Source organism: Pseudophryne corroboree, chromosome 1 (genome assembly GCF_028390025.1).
Source record: "Pseudophryne corroboree isolate aPseCor3 chromosome 1, aPseCor3.hap2, whole genome shotgun sequence".
Lineage (NCBI taxonomy): Eukaryota > Metazoa > Chordata > Amphibia > Anura > Myobatrachidae > Pseudophryne > Pseudophryne corroboree.
The window spans coordinates 321,653,557-321,678,756 of NC_086444.1; the positions used below are offsets into that span (position 1 = coordinate 321,653,557).

Sequence of the window (25,200 nt, forward strand, 5' to 3'; positions counted from 1 at the left end):
AGTGGCGCTACCGTCTCCTGACACAGCAGCCCTTAAGGACCCTGCAGATCGCAGGCAAGAAACTACATTAAAGGGTATTTATTCTCATACGGGTGCTGTGTTAAGACCGACGATTGCGTCGGCATGGGTGTGTAGCGCAATTGCACCTTGGACAGATGAGCTGACAGATCAATTTGATACTATGGATAAGGATACTATATTCCTAACTCTAGCCCATATAAAAGACGCAGTCTTATTTATGAGGGATGCTCAAAGGGACATTGGATTGCTAGCTTCCAGGGCCAATGCCATGTCTATCTCAGCGAGAAGATCCTTATGGACTCGCCAATGGACGGGTGATGCGGATTCCGAAAAACATATGGAAGTACTACCCTATAAGGGTGATGTTTTGTTTGGGGATGGGCTGACGGACCTGGTTTCCACAGCTACAGCAGGTAAATCACATTTTTTACCATATATTCCCCAACAGCAAAAGAAAGCAACACCCTATCAGATGCAGTCCTTTCGGTCGCACAAGTCCAAAAGAGGTCGGGGATCCTCTTTCCTCGCCAGAGGTAAGGGCAGAGGCAAGAGAGCACCTGCTTCGGCAGGTGCCCAGGAACAAAAGTCCTCCCCGGCTGCTCCAAAAGCCACAGCATGACCCTGGGACTCCCCTGAGGGAGTCCGCACCGGTGGGGGCACGTCTTCGACTTTTCAGTCAGGCCTGGGTCAGTTCGGACCTGAAACCCTGGGTGTTGGAAATAGTTTCCCAGGGTTACAAATTGGAATTCGAGGATGTGCCCCCGCGCCGATTTTTCAAATCGGCCCTACCAGCTTCCACATCGGAAAGGGATGTAGTGTTAGCTGCAATTCAAACGCTGTGTATACAGCAAGTGATAATCAAGGTTCCCTGCACCAGCAGGGAAGAGGTTACTATTCAACCCTATTTGGGGTCCCGAAACTGGACGGTACGGTCAGACCGATTTTAAATCTGAAATCCCTAAACCTGTACATAAAAAGATTCAAATTCAAAATGGAATCTCTCAGAGCGATAATAGCCAACATGGAGGAGGGGGGAGTTTATGGTGTCTCTGGACATAAAGGATGCGTACCTTCATGTCCCCATATATGCCCCCCATCAGGAATACCTGAGATTCGCTGTACAGGATTGTCATTACCAATTTCAGACGTTGCCGTTTGGACTTTCCACGGCCCCGAGGATTTTCACCAAAATAATGGCGGAAATGATGGTGGTCCTGCGCAAGCATGGAGTCACAATTATCCCATACTTGGACGATCTCCTGATAAAAGCGAGATCAAGGGAGAAATTGCTGAACAGTGTGGCGCTCTCTCTGAGAGTGCTCCAGCAACACGGTTGGATTCTAAATTTACCAAAGTCACAGTTGATTCCTACAACTCGACTACCGTTCCTAGGTATGATACTGGATACGGAACAAATGAAGGTCTTTCTCCCAATAGAGAAGGCCCAAGACATCCTGAACATGGTCAGAGAACTGCTAAAACTGAAGAGGGTGTCAGTTCACCAATGCACTCGAGTTCTGGGAAAAATGGTGGCGGCCTACGAGGCCATTCCCTTCGGAAGGTTCCATGCAAGGACTTTTCAATGGGACCTTCTGGACAAGTGGTCAGGGTCCCATCTGCACTTACATCGGAAAATAACTCTGTCCCCAGGAACCAGAGTGTCCCTCCTGTGGTGGTTGCAAAGTGCTCACCTGCTGGAGGGTCGCCGGTTCGGAATTCAGGACTGGATCCTGGTTACCACGGACGCGAGCCTCCGAGGATGGGGAGCGGTCACACAGGGAAAGACTTTTCAGGGTCTTTGGTCAGACCAGGAGTCCTGTCTACACATCAATGTGTTGGAACTCAGGGCCATTTACAACGGCCTTCGACAAGCGGAGAGTTTTCTTCGAAATCTACCGGTTCTGATTCAATCAGACAATGTCACAGAAGTGGCTCATGTGAACCGCCAAGGCGGGACAAGAAGCAGAGTTGCGATGGCGGAAGCCACAAGGATTCTTCGCTGGGTGGAAAATCATGTAAGCGCTTTGTTGGCTGTCTTCATTCCGGGAGTAGACAACTGGGAAGCAGACTTCCTCAGCAGACACGATCTCCATCCAGGAGAGTGGGGACTTCATCAAGAAGTCTTTGCAGACGTAACACGTCTTTGGGGAACCCCTCAAATAGACATGATGGCGTCACGCCTCAACAAAAAACTTTGGAGGTATTGCGCAAGGTCTCGGGACCCTCAGGCAGTAGCAGTAGACGCACTGGTAACACCGTGGGTGTTCGAATCGGTCTACGTGTCTCCTCCTCTTCCTCTCATCACGAAAGTGTTGAGGATCATAAGACGAAGAAGAGTACAGACGATACTCGTTGTCCCAGACTGGCCTCGAAGGGCCTGGTACTCGGGTCTACAAGAGATGCTCACAGGAGACCCCTGGCCTCTTCCTCTGAGGGAAGACCTGTTGTAGCAGGGGCCCTGTGTATTTCAAGACTTACCGCGGTTACGTTTGACGGCATGGCGGTTGAACGCCGAATCCTAGCAAAAAAGGGGATTCCGGAAGAGGTCATCCCTATTTTAATAAAGGCTAGGAAGGAGGTGACGATAAAACATTATCACCGTATCTGGCGAAAGTATGTGTCTTGGTGTGAGACCAAGAATGCACCTACGGAAGATTTTCATCTGGGTCGTTTTCTCCACTTCCTACAGACAGGAGTGGATATGGGCCTGAAATTAGGCTCGGTTAAGGTACAGATTTCGGCCCTCTCGATTTTCTTTCAGAAGGAATTGGCTTCTCTTCCAGAAGTCCAGACGTTTGTAAAGGGAGTGCTGCACATCCAGCCCCCTTTTGTGCCTCCAGTGGCACCATGGGACCTGAACGTGGTGTTGCAGTTCCTAAAATCACACTGGTTTGAACCGCTTAACAAGGTTGAGTTGAAATTTCTTACTTGGAAGGTGGTCATGTTGTTGGCCTTAGCATCAGCAAAGCGAGTGTCAGAATTGGTGGCTCTCTCACACAAGAGCCCCTACTTGATTTTTCATGTGGATCGAGCTGAATTGAGGACACGTCCGCAATTTTTGCCTAAAGTCGTTTCTTCGTTCCATATGAATCAACCTATTGTGGTGCCTGTGGCTACCGGTGACTTGTAGGATTCCAGATCCCTAGACGTAGTCAGGGCCTTAAAGATTTATGTAGCCAGGACGGCTAGAATTAGGAAAACAGAGGCTCTGTTTGTCCTGTATGCGGCCAATAAGATTGGCGCTCCTGCTTCAAAGCAGACTATTGCTCGCTGGATCTGTAATACGATTCAGCAGGCTCACTCTACGGCTGGATTGCCGGTACCAAATTCGGTTAAGGCCCATTCCACTAGGAAGGTGGGCTCTTCTTGGGCGGCTGCCCGAGGCGTCTCGGCTTTACAACTTTGCCGAGCGGCGACTTGGTCGGGGTCAAACACTTTTGCTAAGTTCTACAAGTTTGATACCCTGGCTGATGAGGACCTAGCGTTTGCTCAGTCGGTGCTGCAGAGTCATACGCACTCTCCCGCCCGATTGGATGCTTTGGTATAAATCCCATGGTCCTTACGGAGTCCCCAGCATCTTCTAGGACGTAAGAGAAAATAAGATTTTAAACCTACCGGTAAATCTATTTCTCCTAGTCCGTAGAGGATGCTGGGCGCCCGTCCCAGTGCGGAAACTCTGCAAGACTTGTATATAGTTGTTGCTTACATAAGGGTTATGTTACAGTTGACATCGGTCTAGGACCGTTACTGTTGTTTTTGTTCATACTGTTAACTGGTTATGTATGTTCCAGGTTACATGGTATGATTGGTGTGAGCTGGTATGAATCTTGCCCTTGGATTGCTAAATCCTGCCTTGTATTGTCCATCTCCTCTGGGCACAGTTCTCTAACTGAGGTCTGGAGGAGGGGCATAGAGGGAGGAGCCAGTGCACACCCATAGTCAAAGTTCTTTTTAGGTGCCCTATCTCCTGCGGAGCCCGTCTATACCCCATGGTCTTACGGAGTCCCCAGCATCCTCTATGGACTAGGAGAAATAGATTTACCGGTAGGTTTAAAATCTTATTTTTAAATACCTACCGGTAAATCCTTTTCTCTGACGTCCTAGTGGATGCTGGGAACTCCGTAAGGACCATGGGGGGAATAGCGGCTCCGCAGGAGACTGGGCACAAAAGTAAAAGCTTTAGGACTACCTGGTGTGCACTGGCTCCTCCCCCTATGACCCTCCTCCAAGCCTCAGTTAGATTTTTGTGCCCGGCCGAGAAGGGTGCACACTAGGGGCTCTCCTGAGCTTCTTAGTGAAAGTTTTAGTTTTAGGTTTTTTATTTTCAGTGAGACCTGCTGGCAACAGGCTCACTGCATCGAGGGACTAAGGGGAGAAGAAGCGAACTCACCTGCGTGCAGAGTGGATTGGGCTTCTTAGGCTACTGGACACCATTAGCTCCAGAGGGACCGAACACAGGCCCAGCCTCGGAGCTCGGTCCCAGAGCCGCGCCGCCGGCCCCCTTACAGAGCCAGAAGCAAAAAGAGGTCCGGAAAAACGGCGGCAGAAGACATCAGTCTTCAACAAGGTAGCGCACAGCACTGCAGCTGTGCGCCATTGTTACTCAGGCACACTTCACACTCCGGTCACTGAGGGTGCAGGGCGCTAGGAGGGGGGGGGCCCTGAGCAGCAATGTAAAACACCTTGGCTGGCATAAATACACCACATATAACCCCCAGGGCTATATGGATGTATTTTAACCCCTGCCAGAACTCACAAAAAAGCGTGAGAAAAGGCCGCCGAGAAGGGGGCGGAGCCTATCTCCTCAGCACACGGGCGCCATTTTCCATCACAGCTCCGCTGGAAGGACGTCTCCCTGACTCTCCCCTGCAGTCCTGCACTACAGAAAAGGGTAAAAAAGAGAGGGGGGCACTAATTTGGCGCAGTTTTGATACTAACAGCAGCTATAAAGGGAAAAGCACATTTTATAGTGGTATTCCTGTCTATATATAGCGCTCTGGTGTGTGCTGGCATACTCTCCCTCTGTCTCCCCAAAGGGCTAGTGGGGTCCTGTCCTCTATCAGAGCATTCCCTGTGTGTGTGCGGTGTGTCGGTACGATTGTGTCGACATGTTTGAGGAGGAAAGTGAGATGGAGGCGGAGCAATTGCCTATTATACAGTTGTCACCCCCTAGGGAGTCGACACCTGAGTGGATGAGCTTATGGAAGGAATTGCGTGACAGTGTCAGCTCTTTACGACAGACAGTTGACGACATGAGACAGCCGGCTACTCAGCTTGTGCCTGTCCAGGGGTCTCAAACGCCTTCAGGGGCTTTAAAACGTCCGTTACCTCAAATGGCAGACACAGACACGGATACTGACTCCAGTGTCGATGATGAGGAGACAAACGTGACTTCCACTAGGTCCACACGTTACATGATTGAAGCAATGAAAAATGTATTGCATATCTCTGATAATACAAGTACCACTAAAAAGGGTATTATGTTTGGTGAGAAAAAACTGCCTGTAGTTTTTCCTGTATCCGAGGAATTAAATGAAGTGTGTGATGAGGCGTGGGTTTCCCCCGATAAAAAACTGATAATTCCTAAAAGGTTATTGGCATCGTACCCTTTCCCGCCAGAGGATAGGGCACGTTGGGAAACACCCCCTAGGGTGGATAAAGCGCTCACACGTTTGTCAAAACAGGTAGCACTACCCTCTCCTGATACGGCCGCCCTAAAGGAACCTGCCGATAGAAAGCTGGAGAATATCCTAAAATGTATATACTCTCACACGGGTGTTATACTGCGACCAGCAATCGCCTCAGCCTGGATATGCAGTGCGGGCCTGGCGTGGTCGGATTCCCTGACTGAAAATATTGATACCCTAGATAGGGACAGTATATTACTGACTATAGAGCATTTGAAGGATGCATTTCTATATATGCGTGATGCACAGAGGGATATTTGCCGACTGGCATCAAGAGTTAGCGCGCTGTCCATTTCTGCAAGAAGAGGTTTATGGACGCGGCAGTGGTCAGGTGATGCGGATTCTAAAAGGCACATGGAAGTATTGCCTTATAAGGGGGAGGAGTTATTTGGGGTAGGTCTATCAGACCTGGTAGCCACGGCAACTGCTGGAAAATCCACATTTTTACCCCAGGTAGCTTCTCAACCTAAGAAGACGCCGTATTATCAGGCGCAGTCTTTTCGGCCCCATAAAGCCAAGCGGGCAAAAGGCGCCTCATTTCTGCCCCGTGGCAGAGGCAGAGGAAAAAGGCTGCAACAAACAGCCAGTTCCCAGGAACAAAAGCCCTCTCCCGCCTCCGCAAAGTCCTCAGCATGACGCTGGGGCTTTACAAGCAGACTCAGGCACGGTGGGGGCCCGTCTCAAGAAGTTCAGTGCGCAGTGGGCCCACTCGCAAGTGGACCCCTGGATCCTTCAAGTGGTATCTCAGGGGTACAAATTGGAATTCGAGACGTCTCCCCCTCGCCGTTTTCTAAAGTCTGCTTTACCGACGTCTCCCTCAGACAGGGAGGCAGTATTGGAAGCCATTCACAAGCTGTATTCCCAGCAGGTGATAATCAAGGTACCCCTCCTACAACAAGGAAAAGGGTACTATTCCACACTATTTGTGGTACCGAAGCCGGACGGCTCGGTGAGACCAATTTTAAACCTAAAATCCTTGAACACTTACATACAAAGGTTCAAATTCAAGATGGAGTCACTCAGAGCAGTGATTGCAAACCTGGAAGACGGGGACTATATGGTGTCTCTGGACATCAAAGATGCTTACCTACATGTCCCAATTTACCCTTATCACCAAGGGTACCTCAGGTTTGTGGTACAGAACTGTCACTATCAGTTTCAGACGCTGCCGTTTGGATTGTCCACGGCACCCCGGGTCTTTACCAAGGTAATGGCCGAAATTATGATACTCCTTCAAAGGAAGGGAGTTTTAGTTATCCCTTACTTGGACGATCTCCTGATAAGGGCAAGATCCAGGGAACAGTTGGAAGTCGGGGTAGCACTATCTCAGATGGTGCTGCGCCAGCACGGTTGGATTCTCAATATTCCAAAATCACAGCTGATCCCGACGACACGACTTCTATTCCTAGGGATGATCCTGGACACAGTCCAGAAAAAGGTGTTTCTCCCGGAGGAGAAAGCCAGGGAGTTATCCGAACTAGTCAGAAATCTCCTAAAACCAGGCCAAGTCTCAGTGCATCAATGCACAAGGGTCCTGGGAAAGATGGTGGCTTCTTACGAAGCAATCCCATTCGGCAGATTCCACGCAAGAACCTTCCAGTGGGATCTGCTAGACAAATGGTCCGGGTCGCATCTTCAGATGCATCAGCGGATAATCTTGTCACCAAGGACAAGGGTGTCTCTCCTGTGGTGGTTGCAGAGTGCTCATCTTCTAGAGGGCCGCAGATTCGGCATTCAGGACTGGGTCCTGGTGACCACGGATGCCAGCCTGAGAGGCTGGGGAGCAGTCACACAGGGAAGAAATTTCCAGGGCTTGTGGTCAAGCCTGGAGACATTACTTCACATAAATATCCTGGAGCTAAGGGCCATCTACAATGCTCTGAGCCTAGCAAGACCTCTGCTTCAAGGTCAGCCGGTGCTGATCCAGTCAGACAACATCACGGCAGTCGCCCACGTAAACAGACATGGCGGCACAAGAAGCAGGAGGGCAATGACAGAAGTTGCAAGGATTCTTCGCTGGGCGGAAAATCATGTGATAGCACTGTCAGCAGTGTTCATTCCGGGAGTGGACAACTGGGAAGCAGACTTCCTCAGCAGACACGACCTCCACCCGGGGGAGTGGGGACTTCACCCAGAAGTCTTCCACATGATTGTGAACCGTTGGGAAAAACCAAAGGTGGACATGATGGCGTCCCGCCTCAACAAAAAACTAGACAGGTATTGCGCCAGGTCAAGGGACCCTCAGGCAATAGCTGTGGACGCTCTGGTAACACCGTGGGTGTACCAGTCAGTGTATGTGTTTCCTCCTCTGCCTCTCATACCCAAGGTACTGAGAATCATAAGAAGGAGAGGAGTAAGGACTATACTCGTGGCTCCGGATTGGCCAAGAAGGACTTGGTACCCGGAACTTCAAGAGATGCTCACAGAGGACCCGTGGCCTCTACCTCTAAGAAAGGACCTGCTCCAGCAGGGACCCTGTCTGTTCCAAGACTTACCGCGGCTGCGTTTGACGGCATGGCGGTTGAACGCCGGATCCTGAAGGAAAAAGACATTCCGGATGAAGTCATCCCTACCCTGATCAAAGCCAGGAAGGATGTAACCGTACAGCATTATCACCGTATTTGGTGTAAATATGTTGCATGGTGCGAGGCCAGGAAGGCCCCTACAGAGGAATTTCAACTGGGTCGTTTCCTGCATTTCCTGCAAACAGGACTGTCTATGGGCCTAAAATTAGGGTCCATTAAGGTTCAAATTTCGGCCCTGTCGATTTTCTTCCAGAAAGAACTGGCTTCAGTTCCTGAAGTTCAGACGTTTGTCAAGGGGGTACTGCATATACAGCCTCCTTTTGTGCCTCCAGTGGCACCTTGGGATCTCAATGTAGTTTTGGGGTTCCTAAAATCACATTGGTTTGAACCACTCTCCACTGTGGACTTAAAATATCTCACTTGGAAAGTGGTCATGCTGTTAGCCCTGGCTTCAGCCAGGCGTGTCTCAGAATTGGCGGCTTTATCCTATAAAAGCCCTTACCTAATTTTTCATACGGACAGGGCAGAATTGAGGACTCGTCCTCAATTTCCCCCTAAGGTGGTTTCAGCGTTTCACTTGAACCAGCCTATTGTGGTACCTGCGGCTACTAGGGACTTGGAGGACTCCAAGTTGCTGGACGTAGTCAGGGCCCTGAAAATATATGTTTCCAGGACGGCTGGAGTCAGGAAATCTGACTCGCTGTTTATCCTGTATGCACCCAACAAGCTGGGTGCTCCTGCTTCTAAGCAGACTATTGCTCGTTGGATTTGTAGTACAATTCAGCTTGCACATTCTGTGGCAGGCCTGCCACAGCCAAAATCTGTAAAAGCCCATTCCACAAGGAAGGTGGGCTCATCTTGGGCGGCTGCCCGAGGGGTCTCGGCTTTACAACTTTGCCGAGCAGCTACTTGGTCAGGGGCAAACACGTTTGCTAAATTCTACAAATTTGATACCCTGGCTGAGGAGGACCTTGAGTTCTCTCATTCGGTGCTGCAGAGTCATCCGCACTCTCCCGCCCGTTTGGGAGCTTTGGTATAATCCCCATGGTCCTTACGGAGTTCCCAGCATCCACTAGGACGTCAGAGAAAATAAGAATTTACTTACCGATAATTCTATTTCTCATAGTCCGTAGTGGATGCTGGGCGCCCATCCCAAGTGCGGATTGTCTGCAATACTTGTACATAGTTATTGTTACAAAAATCGGGTTATTTTTGTTGTGAGCCATCTTTTCAGAGGCTCCTCTGTTATCATGCTGTTAACTGGATTCAGATCACAGGTTGTACGGTGTGATTGGTGTGGCTGGTATGAGTCTTACCCGGCATTCAAAATCCTTCCTTATTGTGTACGCTCGTCCGGGCACAGTATCCTAACTGAGGCTTGGAGGAGGGTCATAGGGGGAGGAGCCAGTGCACACCAGGTAGTCCTAAAGCTTTTACTTTTGTGCCCAGTCTCCTGCGGAGCCGCTATTCCCCCCATGGTCCTTACGGAGTTCCCAGCATCCACTACGGACTATGAGAAATAGAATTATCGGTAAGTAAATTCTTATTTTCTCGTAGTACATAAGGGATATTGGGCGCCCGCCTCTGTGCGGTGACTTTCTGCATATTCACTGTTAAGTGTTACCTATTCTGCTGTTGCAGTTTATGTTGCCAGCTGTTGCTGGCCCAGTTATGTTATGGTGCGCTGGTGTATAAATCTCACCCCACTGCTTGTTGTTATGTTCCTTCTCTCAAGTATGTCGGGCACTGTTTTATCTATAACTGCCTGTGGAAGGGGGCATAGAGGGGAGGAGCCAGCACACCCAGTTGAAAATTTTTAAAGTGCACTTGCTCCTTTGGACCCCATTGTGACCCCAATATCCCTTATGGACTACGAGAAAAGGATTTACCGGTAGGTATTTAAAATCCGATTTTCTTATTCTGAAGAATTCAGCCATTGGAATGGATACAACCACTAAGATTATAGTTAGCTAACAGTGTCAATTTAAGGAAATTTTACCTATTTTATACTAGAGATGTGCAGGTTCGGATTCACCTGGCTCTCAAACCGGCATATTATTGGCTCTTGGATGTCAGGTGTTTTGGATAGCAAATTAAAAAAATCTATTCAATCTTATACGCAATCTTCGATCCCCATCTGTCTAAAATATGGTTATGGATCAATGGGTCAACCTGAAAAAGGTCAACAGTGTCTAGGTCAACATGGGAAAAAAAGAAAATGGACTTTGGAAAAAGGTCGACATGGAAAAAGTTGACGCAGGAAAAGGTCGACATTAGTTTAAAAAAAATGTTGGTGTTATTTTTTCCGAATAAGAACCGGGAATCCCACTTAGTACACCGCTTCCCCTTGAATGGCGAGTAACACATTTGTGGAATATTAAACTGCACATAGAACCTGATTTTCAGATACGATCTACTTTCTTCTAGTAAAACATTATTGAAGTTGTGTACACACTCTTAAGATATCTCATGAACGGGTTGGGAATCAAAATAACAACCCGACAATTGTACAGGTGTGTTCCCAGCTTTATCCTGTGTTCATCCAATGCAATTGAAGGGTTTCCTCTCAGTGAAGTAATAGAAACAATGTATTAGTTGTTGCTAATTGAACAATTTCCATGAATAATTTGAGGAAATTAGGACTCCATGGTTCTCAATGAAACATTTCCATGTGTTGTCAGTAATAATGCTCGGCTCATGACAGCACACTGATCTAAATTTTGTAGTCCTTGCATACTCAGCTAGTTAATGGGGGTCATTCCGAGTTGATCACTCGCTAGCTACTTTTTGGAGCCGTGCAAACGCATAATCGCCGCCCACCGGGGAGTGTATTTTAGCTTTTCAAGTGTGCGAACGCCTGTGCAGCCGAGCTCTGCAAAAACACAGTTTGTGCAGTTTCTGAGTTGCCCAGAACTTACTCAGCCGCTGCGATCACTTCAGCCTGTCCGGTCCCGGAATTGACGTCAGACACCTGCCCTGCAAACGCTTGGACGAGCCTGTGTTTTTCCAACCACTCCCTGAAAACGGTCAGTTGACACTCATAAACGCCTTCTTCCTGCGTGCGGTCAGGTCGGAATGACCCCCAATGTGTAGACACTGTATCTCAAGTATAACCTAGTTTATTTTTCAATTCATTATTTTGCTTCTTGTGTCTTGTGATTGTAGTTTGTGTAGACAAACAGATCCATTTCTGATTACTTGCAAGATTAAACTTTATTTCTCTATCGTCCTAAGTGGATGCTGGGGTTCCTGAAAGGACCATGGGGAATAGCGGCTCCGCAGGAGACAGGGCACAAAAAAGTAAAGCTTTACTAGGTCAGGTGGTGTGCACTGGCTCCTCCCCCTATGACCCTCCTCCAGACTCCAGTTAGATTTTGTGCCCGAACGAGAAGGGTGCAATCTAGGTGGCTCTCCTAAAGAGCTGCTTAGAGAAAGTTTAGTTTAGGTTTTTTTCTTTACAGTGAGTCCTGCTGGCAACAGGATCACTGCAACGTGGGACTTAGGGGGAAAGTAGTAAACTCACCTGCATGCAGAGTGGATTTGCTGCTTGGCTACTGGACACCATTAGCTCCAGAGGGATCGAACACAGGCCCAGCCGTGGAGTCCGGTCCCGGAGCCGCGCCGCCGACCCCCTTGCAGATGCTGAAGCGTGAAGAGGTCCGGAAACCGGCGGCTGAAGACTCCTCAGTCTTCATAAGGTAGCGCACAGCACTGCAGCTGTGCGCCATTTTCCTCTCAGCACACTTCACTGGGCAGTCACTGAGGGTGCAGAGCGCTGGGGGGGGGCGCTCTGAGAGGCAAATATAAACCTTATACAAGGCTAAAAATACCTCACATATAGCCCATAGGGGCTATATGGAGATATTTAACCCCTGCCTGACTGGAAAAATAGCGGGAGAAGAACCCGCCGAAAAAGGGGCGGGGCCTATCTCCTCAGCACACGGCGCCATTTTCTGTCACAGCTCCGCTGGTCAGAACGGCTCCCAGGTCTCTCCCCTGCACTGCACTACAGAAACAGGGTAAAACAGAGAGGGGGGGCACATTAATGGCTATATATATATATATATTAAAGCAGCTATAAGGGAGCACTTAATATAAGGATATCCCTTGTATATATAGCGCTTTGTGGTGTGTGCTGGCAGACTCTCCCTCTGTCTCCCCAAAAGGGCTAGTGGGTCCTGTCTTCATTAGAGCATTCCCTGTGAGTTTGCGGTGTGTGTCGGTACGTGGTGTCGACATGTATGAGGACGATATTGGTGTGGAGGCGGAGCAATTGCCAAATATGCAGATGTCACCCCCCAGGGGGTCGACACCAGAATGGATGCCTTTATTTGTGGAATTACGTGATGGTTTATCTTCCCTTAAACAGTCAGTTGAGGACATGAGGCGGCCGGACAATCAATTAATGCCTGTCCAGGCGCCTCAAACACCGTCAGGGGCTGTAAAACGCCCTTTGCCTCAGTCGGTCGACACAGACCCAGACACGGGCACTGATTCCAGTGACGACGGTAGAAATTCAAACGTATTTTCCAGTAGGGCCACACGTTATATGATTTTGGCAATGAAGGAGACGTTACATTTAGCTGATACTACAGATACCGTAAAACAGGGTATTATGTATGGTGTGAAAAAACTACAAACAGTTTTTCCTGAATCAGAAGAATTAAATGACGTGTGTGATGAAGCGTGGGTTGCTCCTGATAAAAAGTTGATAATTTCAAAAAAGTTATTGGCATTATACCCTTTCCCGCCAGAGGTTAGGGCGCGCTGGGAAACACCCCCTAAGGTGGACAAGGCGCTCACACGCTTATCCAAACAAGTGGCGTTACCCTCTCCTGAGACGGCCGCACTTAAGGATCCATCAGATAGAAAGATGGAAGTTATTCAAAAGAATATATACACACATGCAGGTGTTATACTACGACCAGCTATAGCAACTGCCTGGATGTGCAGTGCTGGAGTAGTTTGGTCAGAATCCCTGATTGAAAATATTGATACCCTAGATAGGGACAATGTTTTACTGTCGTTAGAACAAATAAAGGATGCATTTATCTATATGCGTGATGCACAGAGGGATATTTGCACACTGGCATCTCGGGTGAGTGCTATGTCCATTTCAGCCAGAAGAGCCTTATGGACACGACAGTGGACAGGCGATGCGGATTCAAAACGTCACATGGAGGTTTTGCCGTATAAAGGGGAGGAGTTATTTGGAGTTGGTCTATCAGACTTGGTGGCCACGGCTACTGCCGGGAAATCCACTTTTTTACCTCAAGTCACTCCCCAACAGAGAAAGGCACCGACTTTTCAACCGCAGCCTTTTCGCTCCTACAAAAATAAGAGAGCAAAGGGCTTGTCGTACCTGCCACGAGGCAGAGGAAGAGGGAAGAGACACCAACAGGCAGCTCCTTCCCAGGAACAGAAGCCCTCCCCGGCTCCTGCAAAAACCTCAGCATGACGCTGGGGCCTCTCAAGCGGACTCGGGGACAGTGGGGGGCCGTCTCAAAAATTACAGCGCGCAGTGGGCTCACTCGCAGGTAGACCCCTGGATCCTGCAGATAATATCTCAGGGGTACAGGTTGGAATTAGAGACGGATCCTCCTCATCGTTTCCTGAAGTCTGCCTTACCAACCGTCTCTTCCGAAAGGGAGAGGGTGTTGGAAGCCATTCACAAGCTGTACGCTCAGCAGGTGATAGTCAAAGTACCCCTATTACAACAAGGAAAGGGGTATTATTCCACTCTATTTGTGGTACCGAAGCCGGATGGCTCGGTAAGGCCTATTCTAAATCTGAAGTCCTTGAACCTCTACATAAAAAAGTTCAAGTTCAAGATGGAGTCACTCAGAGCAGTGATAGCGAACCTGGAAGAAGGGGACTTTATGGTATCCTTGGACATCAAGGATGCGTATCTACACGTTCCGATTTACCCCGCACACCAGGGGTACCTCAGGTTCATTGTTCAAAACTGTCACTATCAGTTTCAGACGCTGCCGTTCGGATTGTCCACGGCGCCTCGGGTCTTTACCAAGGTAATGGCCGAGATGATGATTCTTCTTCGAAGAAAAGGCGTATTAGTTATCCCATACTTGGACGATCTCCTAATAAGGGCAAGGTCCAGAGAACAGCTGGAGACAGCTTTAGCACTATCTCAAGAGGTGCTAAGACAACACGGGTGGATTCTGAATATTCCAAAATCCCATTTAATCCCGACAACTCGTCTGCTGTTCCTAGGAATGATTCTGGACACGGTTCAGAAAAAGGTTTTCCTTCCAGAGGAAAAAGCCAAGGAGTTATCCGATCTGGTCAGGAACCTCCTAAAACCAGGAAAAGTGTCAGTACATCAATGCACAAGAGTCCTGGGAAAAATGGTGGCTTCTTACGAAGCAATTCCATTCGGCAGATTCCATGCAAGAATATTCCAAAGGGATCTGTTGGACAAATGGTCAGGGTCGCATCTGCAGATGCACCTGCGAATAACCCTGTCACCAAAGACAAGGGTGTCACTTCTGTGGTGGTTGCAGAAGGCTCACCTATTAGAAGGCCGCAGATTCGGCATTCAGGATTGGATCCTGGTGACCACGGACGCCAGCCTGAGAGGCTGGGGAGCAGTCACACAAGGAAGAAACTTCCAGGGAGTATGGACGAGTCTGGAAAAGTCTCTTCACATAAACATTCTGGAACTAAGAGCAATCTACAATGCTCTAAGCCAGGCGGAACTTCTCCTGCAAGGAAAGCCGGTGTTGATTCAGTCGGACAACATCACGGCGGTCGCCCATGTAAACAGGCAGGGCGGCACAAGAAGCAGGAGTGCAATGGCAGAAGCTGCCAAGATTCTTCGCTGGGCGGAGAATCACGTGATAGCACTGTCAGCAGTGTTCATCCCGGGCGTGGACAACTGGGAAGCAGACTTCCTCAGCAGACACGATCTTCATCCGGGAGAGTGGGGTCTACATCCAGAAGTCTTCAACATGTTAATAGACCGTTGGGAAAGACCAATTGTAGACATGATGGCGTCTCGCCTCAACAAGAAACTGGACAAATATTGCGCCAGGTCAAGAGATCCACAGGCAATAGCTGTGGACGCACTGGTAACTCCTTGGGTGTACCAGTCAGTGTATGTGTTTCCTCCTCTGCCGCTCATACCAAAGGTATTGAAGATCATACGGCAAAGAAGAGTAAGAACAATACTAGTGGTTCCGGATTGGCCGAGAAGGACTTGGTATCCGGAACTTCAAGAGATGCTCACGGACGAACCGTGGCCTCTACCTCTGAGAAGGGACCTGCTACAGCAGGGTCCCTGTCTTTTTCAAGACTTACCGCGGCTGCGTTTGACGGCATGGCGGTTGAACGCCAGATCCTAAAAGGGAAAGGCATTCCAGAAGAAGTCATTCCTACCTTGATTAAGGCACGGAAGGAAGTCACCGTGAAACATTATCACCGCATTTGGCGAAAATATGTAGCGTGGTGCGAGGATCGGAAGGTTCCGACGGAGGAATTCCAACTGGGTCGTTTCCTACATTTCCTGCAATCAGGATTATCTATGGGTCTCAAATTGGGATCCATTAAGGTTCAAATTTCGGCCCTGTCAATATTCTTCCAAAAAGAATTGGCCTCTGTCCCTGAGGTCCAGACTTTTGTCAAGGGAGTACTGCATATACAGCCTCCTGTGGTGCCTCCGGTGGCACCGTGGGATCTAAATGTAGTTTTAGATTTCCTCAAATCCCATTGGTTTGAACCATTGAAAAAGGTGGATTTGAAATATCTCACATTGAAAGTGACTATGTTACTAGCCCTGGCCTCTGCCAGGAGAGTATCTGAATTGGCGGCTTTATCTTATAAAAGTCCTTATCTAATCTTCCATTCGGATAGGGCAGAACTGCGGACTCGTCCGCATTTTCTCCCTAAAGTGGTATCAGCATTTCATCTGAACCAACCTATTGTGGTGCCTGCGGCCACTAGCGACTTGGAGGACTCCAAGTTGTTGGACGTTGTCAGAGCCTTAAAAATATACATTGCAAGGACGGCTGGAGTCAGAAAATCTGACTCGCTGTTTATATTGTATGCACCCAACAAGTTGGGCGCACCTGCTTCTAAGCAGTCGATTGCTCGTTGGATTTGTAACACAATTCAACTTGCACATTCTGTGGCAGGCCTGCCACAGCCTAAAACTGTAAAAGCCCACTCCACAAGGAAGGTGGGCTCATCTTGGGCGGCTGCCCGAGGGGTCTCGGCATTACAACTCTGCCGAGCAGCTACGTGGTCGGGGGAGAACACGTTTGTAAAATTTTACAAATTTGATACCCTGGCAAAGGAGGACCTGGAGTTCTCTCATTCGGTGCTGCAGAGTCATCCGCACTCTCCCGCCCGTTTGGGAGCTTTGGTATAATCCCCATGGTCCTTTCAGGAACCCCAGCATCCACTTAGGACGATAGAGAAAATAAGAATTTACTTACCGATAATTCTATTTCTCGGAGTCCGTAGTGGATGCTGGGCGCCCATCCCAAGTGCGGATTATCTGCAATACTTGTACATAGTTATTGTTAACTAATTCGGGTTATTGTTAAGGAGCCATCTTTAAGAGGCCCTTTCTGTTGTCATACTGTTAACTGGGTTTAGATCACAAGTTGTACGGTGTGATTGGTGTGGCTGGTATGAGTCTTACCCGGGATTCAAAATGCCTCCCTTATTGTGTATGCTCGTCCGGGCACAGTACCTAACTGGAGTCTGGAGGAGGGTCATAGGGGGAGGAGCCAGTGCACACCACCTGACCTAGTAAAGCTTTACTTTTTTGTGCCCTGTCTCCTGCGGAGCCGCTATTCCCCATGGTCCTTTCAGGAACCCCAGCATCCACTACGGACTCCGAGAAATAGAATTATCGGTAAGTAAATTCTTATTTTTCCTTTATTTTCATTGTTTCTTTGCAGGTAGTTGACCGATCCAAAGGGATTGCTGATGTTCCAGAGTGGTTTCATGGGAGTAATTTGAATTATGCAGAGAACCTTCTAAAGCACAAGGAAAATGACAAAATTGCTCTGTATGCTGCAAGTAAGTTAACTACTATACAATGGGTATGCAGTAAGTTTCCAGATGCACAAAAAGTATTATATTTACAAACAAAGGGGGTAATTCCAAGTTGATCGCAGCAGGAATTCTGTTAGCAATTGGGCAAAACCATGTGCACTGCAGGGGAGGCAGATATAACATGTGCAGAGAGAGTGCACCGCTGCTGCACTTGTGATACAGTAGCCACATGACCAGTATTGGACAAAAAAACAGCCACCATCTGCTTGGCCTAGTTACGCTCATGCACTGGGCTTTCTGTTAATTGGTTTCTGTTTCAAAACTGTAGATGCAGGATTCATCACCAGTGATTATCCGTGAGTAACCTGAGCCTCCTGCTCTTGATTCAGCCGATGCGGCACCCAGTGTGCATGCGAAGAAACCTTTCTCAGGCCAAGCTTGTTGTGGAGTATCAAGTGGATGGATCCACTAACTGGGCCATGGTCATCCTGGCGACCACCTCAACTATGCCTTGCCTGGCAGCAACATTGGCCTCAGTGATGGCGGACACAGGTCGGCTGCAACACTTCTCATCTTTCAGGGCCTTCTCCGGTGACAGAATTCTGCAAATCACTCAAATACAGTGATTTGGGATGGTGCTTCCTCCCCAAAAGCAGCTCGTAGTTGGTCAAGAATATTGTGGCTCTCTAGAGTCCTCTGTTGAAGGAATTAAACATGCTGACTTCCGTGTGCAGTGCTGCTTATATACGGTTCTGTGTCTTGACGGTTCACAAGAACTTTATTCAGAGATTATAGATCACAACCAGATAGTCAGATTGTGCCTACTCTTTCTATGCACGGCACATCCGGAAACTTATTGCACACCCCTCATACTTCATATCATTTTGATGAGCGTTTTTTCTCACCAGCATATGTGTATAAATGGAGAGGGGTAAAAGGAGAGCACATTATGGAAGTCAGTCTGGCAGCTGCATGCCTGGTGCAGGGGTCCAGCCCATTATAGAAGTTTAATCCTATTTTAAGATCTTCTCCCCAAAATGTGTAGAAAGTTTTATATTCTCTCCATGTTTGGTGTAAATATCAGGAGATACATGTTTGATCATATATCTACATACTGTATAATACATAAGTGATGTTTTTATAAATAGTTTACAGTAGCTCACATATATAAATAATAAGATCTGTTGTCATCACTTGTGTGTGATTGTAAGAAATAATACATATCCTACTGCAAAGTTATGACCGATAATAGAAGTCACCTTGGAGTTCTGTGACATGCACTCGACCTACACCCTTGTGCATTTATACACTCTCAGACTTCTTTATGTCTTCTATTATCTATGTAACTTGTGGTAAGGAGTGCATTTCCCCGTATGTAATTGCTGAATTTGACATGTAGCTTCTATCAGTTGTTAATCAGGCTGATTGCAAAGTTACAAATTGCTTATTTCTAGGTGCTAATCCTTTTATAGTTGCTTGGGGGCATGACCTAGTAACATAAGATGGGCATGATGCCATTGTGAAAAAGAGAGAAATCATCATTAGGAGTGTGCAGATGCAGAAGGCGTGAGAATATGACACATGGGATGTAGTAGAAAACCCTAACCAATCTTTATATATCCAGAGAGAACATTAATGAATGTCTACCCTATGCAGTTTTAAATACTTACATGTTCACTTATTTGTCCGTTTAATTATAAGTTTACATCTATTTCTTGAGGCCAGGATGTTATACAGAAATACATACGATTTACCGGTGAGCGGGATGCCTGCTGTCCATATCCCGACAGCAGCAGGTCGCCCGCCGGAATGCAAGCAGCGGGGCGAGCGCAGTGTCCCTTTGCTTGCTTGGTGGCTCACTGTGCTCGCCACAAGATCTATTCCCACTCTATGGGTGTCGTGGGAATAGTCCTGTTTTGCCGGGATTCCGGCTGGTGACATTGCCAACTGTCTGGATTCTAGCGTCTTTTTCCTGACTGCCGGGATCCCGTTATACAGTCATGTAGGTAACATTGTGGAATTGGATGCAGGATTTAGTCATCTGCCTGAGGTACTGTAAAATTGTTAGGGGCTGATTCAATTTTTATTGCGGCCGCCACTAGAGGGCGCCCAACAACAGCAATTTAGTTGTGATGTCGTTTGGGCGCCCAGCAGCCGTGGAGGACACATATTTTCTTACAGCCTCTTGAGGTGTGAAAAACATTGTGCTGAAACTGGGCACTTTGGGCAGACGCTCAAAGCAGGGAGTTTAGAGGGGTTTAGCTTTTTTAGATGGCTATACCTGGTCTGTTTGGGCGCCACATGCTCGATGTTCATTGGCACCCAAACACAATTGAATTGTGACCATTGTTTGGGCGTCTAAACAATCTCGTTTACACAGGATTTTTAGACGCCTAAAGCAGTTGGATCAGCTCCCTGTTCTCAAAACTGGAGAAGTACAGCAAATTGTTCTGCAGTTTGGATGGTCGTTATATCAGCATTATGACAGCACTGTACAATTCACACAGCTTTACACTGGAAAGGGCTTAAGGACAATGATGTGATTGTTAGACATAAGTTTATAACGGAGAAAAGTGCTATACTGTATGGATATAAACAGTCTACCTAAAAATACAAGTTGTTCATAGGAAAAGAAAAGAAAGAGCTGTGGATAACCCAAAGCAGTGGTCTCCAACCTTAATTGGGGTGTGAGCTACTTGAGAAAAATTAAACCTAATGAGAAGCTACTAAAGTTTTTGAAAAAAAAGAAGAAGCTGTACTTGAATGGTTAATGGCGCGCTCTCAGTGTTAAGACTGGACTCGTGGGCAGTGGCGTAGCTATACATTTTGCACCCTCCTGCCAAAAAAGTTTCTGGCGCCCCTCCTATTGCTATATTAAAAGTAAAGAATTAACGTGCGCCGTGGGCGCACGTGCTCCAAAAAGAGGGTGTGGCCTCACTGCAAGGGACGTGGTATTGCAGGAAAAGACTACCTTATACCCTAGTTTTGCAACCTGCACGCCCAGACATTGGCGAACACAGGAAAAAAAAAATCCTGATTCATGCCCTTTACATTATTAGTCATTTTTCCTCCTTATACTAATGCCCTTACACATTATGCCACACCGTAATGCCCGTTATACATTATGCCACACACACGGCAGTGCTCCTGACGCATTATTCCACACACCGTAATGCCCGTGACATATTATGCCCACACCGTAATGCCTGACACATTATGCCACCTACTGCAATGCCCGTGATACATTATGTCACACACTGTAATGCCCATTACACATTATGCCCCACAGCAAGGCTTCTAATTAATTTTAAATTACCTGCTCGTTGTCAGAGGTCTCATGCTTATTGCCAGGGGTTTCATGCTCTGGGTATCCTACTTGTTGCCAAGGGTATAATGCTTGTTGCCAGGGGTGTAGTGAGAGAGAAACCAACAAAAGGCAGTGCTGCTTAGGGAGGAATTCCGTTGGCTCCGATAATTTTTTGGGCGGTAAATTTTTCGGGCGGATGAAAGTACATAGCATCCGTGATAAGTTTCCGGACCTATGTGTTTTCACTGCCACAATCGTGAAACCATGGCACTTATTGGGGATTTTTTTCTGGGACCTCAGCGGAGGGGCTGCCTTCAGGGCTAATTGGATAGCCATGGGGGATCAATAAGCATGCAGTAAATTACCACAGGCAATTGATCTCCCTTAGGCTGGGTACACACTTTCCGATGTGCACCCGATATGTCGTACAAGCCGCCGGCTCGTACGATATATCGGTACCATCGGACAGTGTGTACGGGTGATGTGCGGTCCAGCGGCTCATATACGACGTAACATATCTTTTGTACTGCACTTGAGAGCAAAAGATATGTGACTACCCTGCATGCTCCGGGATGTGGGCAGATGTTGTCGCAGCCAATCCATCATACAGTGTGGATGCACATACGATGTATCGTTTGCGATGTTACATTTGCCCGACATCCTGTAGTGTCTACCCAGCCTAAAGGTGGGTACACACTGGCCGATATATCGGCCGTTCCTTGAACGGCCGATATATCGGGGGTCCGTCGGCCAGTGTGTACGGGCGATATGTCTGTGAACTCCGTCGTTCACAGACATATCGCGTCGGCCCTGAAGCACAGCTGACGGCCAATATATCTACCGATACATTGGCGCGTCACTGTGTGCGTACGGGCGGTTGGCCGACCGCCAGTACACATGCTGCGGCAGCGGGCGGTGATTGACAGCTGAACTGGGTGGGCATATATACTTGCCCGCCCAGTTCATGACGTCAATCCCCGACGGATCGGGCAGTGTGTATGCTCAACACACTGCCCGATCCGTCCATAGATATATCTGCAGATCAATTGATCGACAGCTATATCTATCAGTGTGTACCCACCTTTAGTCTCTCTTTCTATTACAATTATTAACAGGAGTCAGAGGTGCTAAAAGTAACAATTTAATACAAGGTAATGAAACAAATAAATACAATGTAATTGCTAAAAAACACTGATAAATGATATCTGTGGAATTCAATTTACCAGGAATATAGTGTCCCCTCCCAGTGGCGGATTTTGCCACCCACATACAGTACCATGCGGACCACCTGGACTTTGTTTGGATCTGTAGACTGATCTGTTCATGGACTAATTTTATTCAGATTTATTAGGTTATTCATGCCATATCTTTTATTACTGTTTTTTAGTCGTTACAGTGTATTAATTATTGGTTTCATTGTCGTGTGTTATTATAATAATTCTGTCAATAATTATAAAAGAAGGGAGACCGAGCTGCACTGCTTATTGTTGGTTTGCTCTCACAAGTGTGGATCAAAATTTAATGAACTTTATTCACTCGAGGCACTGTTCCATTGAAGGCTATGGGGTTTTATATATATATATATATATATATATATATATATATATATCTCTCTCTCTATCTCTCTATCTATCTATCTATCTATATATATATATAATATATATTTCTCTGACGTCCTAAGTGGATGCTGGGACTCCGTAAGGACCGTGGGGAATAGCGGCTCCGCAGGAGACTGGGCACAACTAAAGAAAGCTTTAGGACTACCTGGTGTGCTCTGGCTCCTCCCACTATGACCCTCCTCCAGACCTCAGTTAGATTCTTGTGCCCGGCTGAGCTGGATGCACACTAGGGGCTCTCCTGAGCTCCTAGAAAGAAAGTATATTTTAGGTTTTTTATTTTACAGTGAGATCTGCTGGCAACAGACTCACTGCAGCGAGGGACTAAGGGGAGAAGAAGCGAACCTACCTAACTGGTGGTAGCTTGGGCTTCTTAGGCTACTGGACACCATTAGCTCCAGAGGGATCGACCACAGGACCCGACCTCGATGTTCGGTCCCGGAGCCGCGCCGCCGGCCCCCTTACAGAGCCAGAAGCAAGAAGTGTTCCGGAAAAACGGCGGCAGAAGACTTCTGTCTTCAACAAGGTAGCGCACAGCACTGCAGCTGTGCGCCATTGCTCCTCATGCACACCTCACACTCCGGTCACTGAAGGGTGCAGGGCGCTGGGGGGGGGGGGGCGCCCTGAGGGCAATATAATATACCTTGGCTGGCAAATCATCACAATATATAGTCCCAGGGCTATATATGTGATAAATTACCCCTGCCAGAATCCATGAAAAAAGCGGGAGAAAAGTCCGCCGAAAAAGGGGCGGGGCTATCTCCCTCGGCACACTGGTGCCATTTTTTCTTCACAGTGCAGCTGGAAGACAGCTCCCCAGGCTCTCCCCTGTAGTTTTCAGGCTCAAAGGGTTAAAAAGAGAGGGGGGGCACTAAATTTAGGCGCAATATGTGTATACAAACAGCTATTGGGGGAAAAATCACTCAGTTATAGTGTTAATCCCTGCATTATATAGCGCTCTGGTGTGTGCTGGCATACTCTCTCTCTGTCTCCCCAAAGGACTTTGTGGGGTCCTGTCCTCAGTCAGAGCATTCCCTGTGTGTGTGCGGTGTGTCGGTACGGCTGTGTCGACATGTTGGATGAGGAAGGTTACGTGGAGGCGGAGCAGAGGCCGATAAATGGGATGTCGCCCCCTGTGGGGCCGACACCAGAGTGGATGGATAGGTGGAAGGTATTAACCGACAATGTCAACTCCTTACATAAAAGGCTGGATGACGTAACAGCTGTGGGACAGCCGGCTTCTCAGCCCGCGCCTGCCCAGGCGTCTCAAAGGCCATCAGGGGCTCAAAAAACGGCCGTTACCTCAGATGGCAGACACAGATGTCGGCACGGAGTCTGACTCCAGTGTCGACGAGGTTGAGACATATACAAAATCCACTAGGAACATCCGTTGCATGATCTCGGCAATGAAAAATGTATTACACATTTCTGACATGAACCCAAGTACCACATAAAAGGGGTTTTATGTTTGGGGAGAAAAAGCAGCCAGTGTTTTCTTCCCCCATCAGATGAGTGAATGAAGTGTGTAAAGAGCGTGGGTTCCCCCAATAAGAAAATGGTAATTTCTAAAAAGTTACTGCTGGCGTACCCTTTCCCGCCAGAGGATAGGTCACGTTGGGAGATATCCCCTAGGGTGGATAAGGCGCTCACACGTTTCTCAAAAAAGGTGGCACTGCCGTCTTGGGATACGGCCACTTTGAAGGAGCCTGCTGACAAAAAGCAGGAGACTATCCTGAAGTCTGTATATACACACTCAGGTACTATACTGAGACCTGCATTTGCCTCAGCATAAGTAGTGCTGCTGCAGCGTGGTCTGATACCCTGTCAGATAATATTAATACCCTAGACATGGATAATATTTTGCTAACATAGAGCGTCGTCTTATATATGAAGGATGCACAGAGGGATATTTGCCGGCTGCCATCCAGAATTAATGCAATGTCCATTCTGCCAGGAGGGTAGTAAAGACCCGGCAGTGGACAGGTGATGCTGCCTTTAAAAGGCACATGGAGATTCTGCCTTATAAGGGTGAGGAATTGTTTGGGGATGGTCTCTGGGACCTCGTATCCACAGCAACAGCTGGGAAGAAATTTTTTTACCTCAGGTTACCTCACAGCCTAAGAAAGCACCGTATTTTCAGGTACAGTCCTTTCGGCTTCAGAAAAGCAAGCGGGTCAAAGGCGCTTCCTTTCTGCACAGAGACAAGGGAAGAAGGAAAAAGCTGCACCAGACAGCCAGTTCCCAGGATCAATAATCTTCCCCCGCTTCCTCTGAGTCCACCGCATGACGCTGGGGCTCCACAGGTGGAGACAGGTGCGGTGGGGGCGCGTCTCGGGAACTTCAGGGACCAGTGGGCTTGCCCACAGGTGGATCCCTAGGTTCTGCAAGTAGTATCACAGGGATACAGGCTGGAGTTCGAGGCGACTCCCCCTCGCCGTTACCTCACATCAGCCTTGCCTGCTGCCCTTGGAGAAAGGGAGGTAGTACTGGCGGCAATTCACAAGCTGTACTTCCAGCAGGTGAAATCAAGGTACCCCTCCTTCAACAAGGCCGGGGTTACTATTCCAAAATGTTGTGGTACCAAAACCAGACGGTTCGGTGAGACCCATTCTAAAACTGAAATCCTTGAACACTTATATACGAAGGTTCAAGTTCAAAATGGAATCGCTCAGGGCGATTATTGCAAGCCTGGAGAATTTCATGGTATCACTGGACATCAAGGATGCTTACCTGCATGTCCCTATTTACCCTCTTCACCAGGAGTACCTCAAAATTGTGGTACAGGATGGTCATTACCAATTCCAGACGTTGCCGTTGGTCTGTCCCCGGCACAGAGGGTATTTACCAAGGTAATGGCCGAAATAATTATCCCGTGCTTGGACGATCTCCTTATAAAGGCGAGGTCCAGGGAGCAGTTGTTTGTCGGAGTAGCACTATTTCGGGAAGTGCTACAACAGCACGGCTGGATTCTGAATATTCCAAAGTCGCAGCTGGTTCCTACGACGCGTCTACTGTTCCTGGGT

At 48.0% G+C, this 25,200-nt stretch overlaps 1 protein-coding gene across 1 annotated transcript in view; it reads left to right on the top strand.

The window, feature by feature from the left end:
* The window catches only part of AACS (acetoacetyl-CoA synthetase), a 386,016-nt gene that overhangs the window by 112,414 nt on the left and 248,402 nt on the right, over window positions 1–25,200 (top strand). The window contains exon 3 of the mRNA XM_063964600.1: window positions 17,158–17,278. Within this exon, the coding sequence (XP_063820670.1) occupies window positions 17,158–17,278 (121 nt within the window). The remainder of the gene's footprint in view (window positions 1–17,157; window positions 17,279–25,200) is intronic.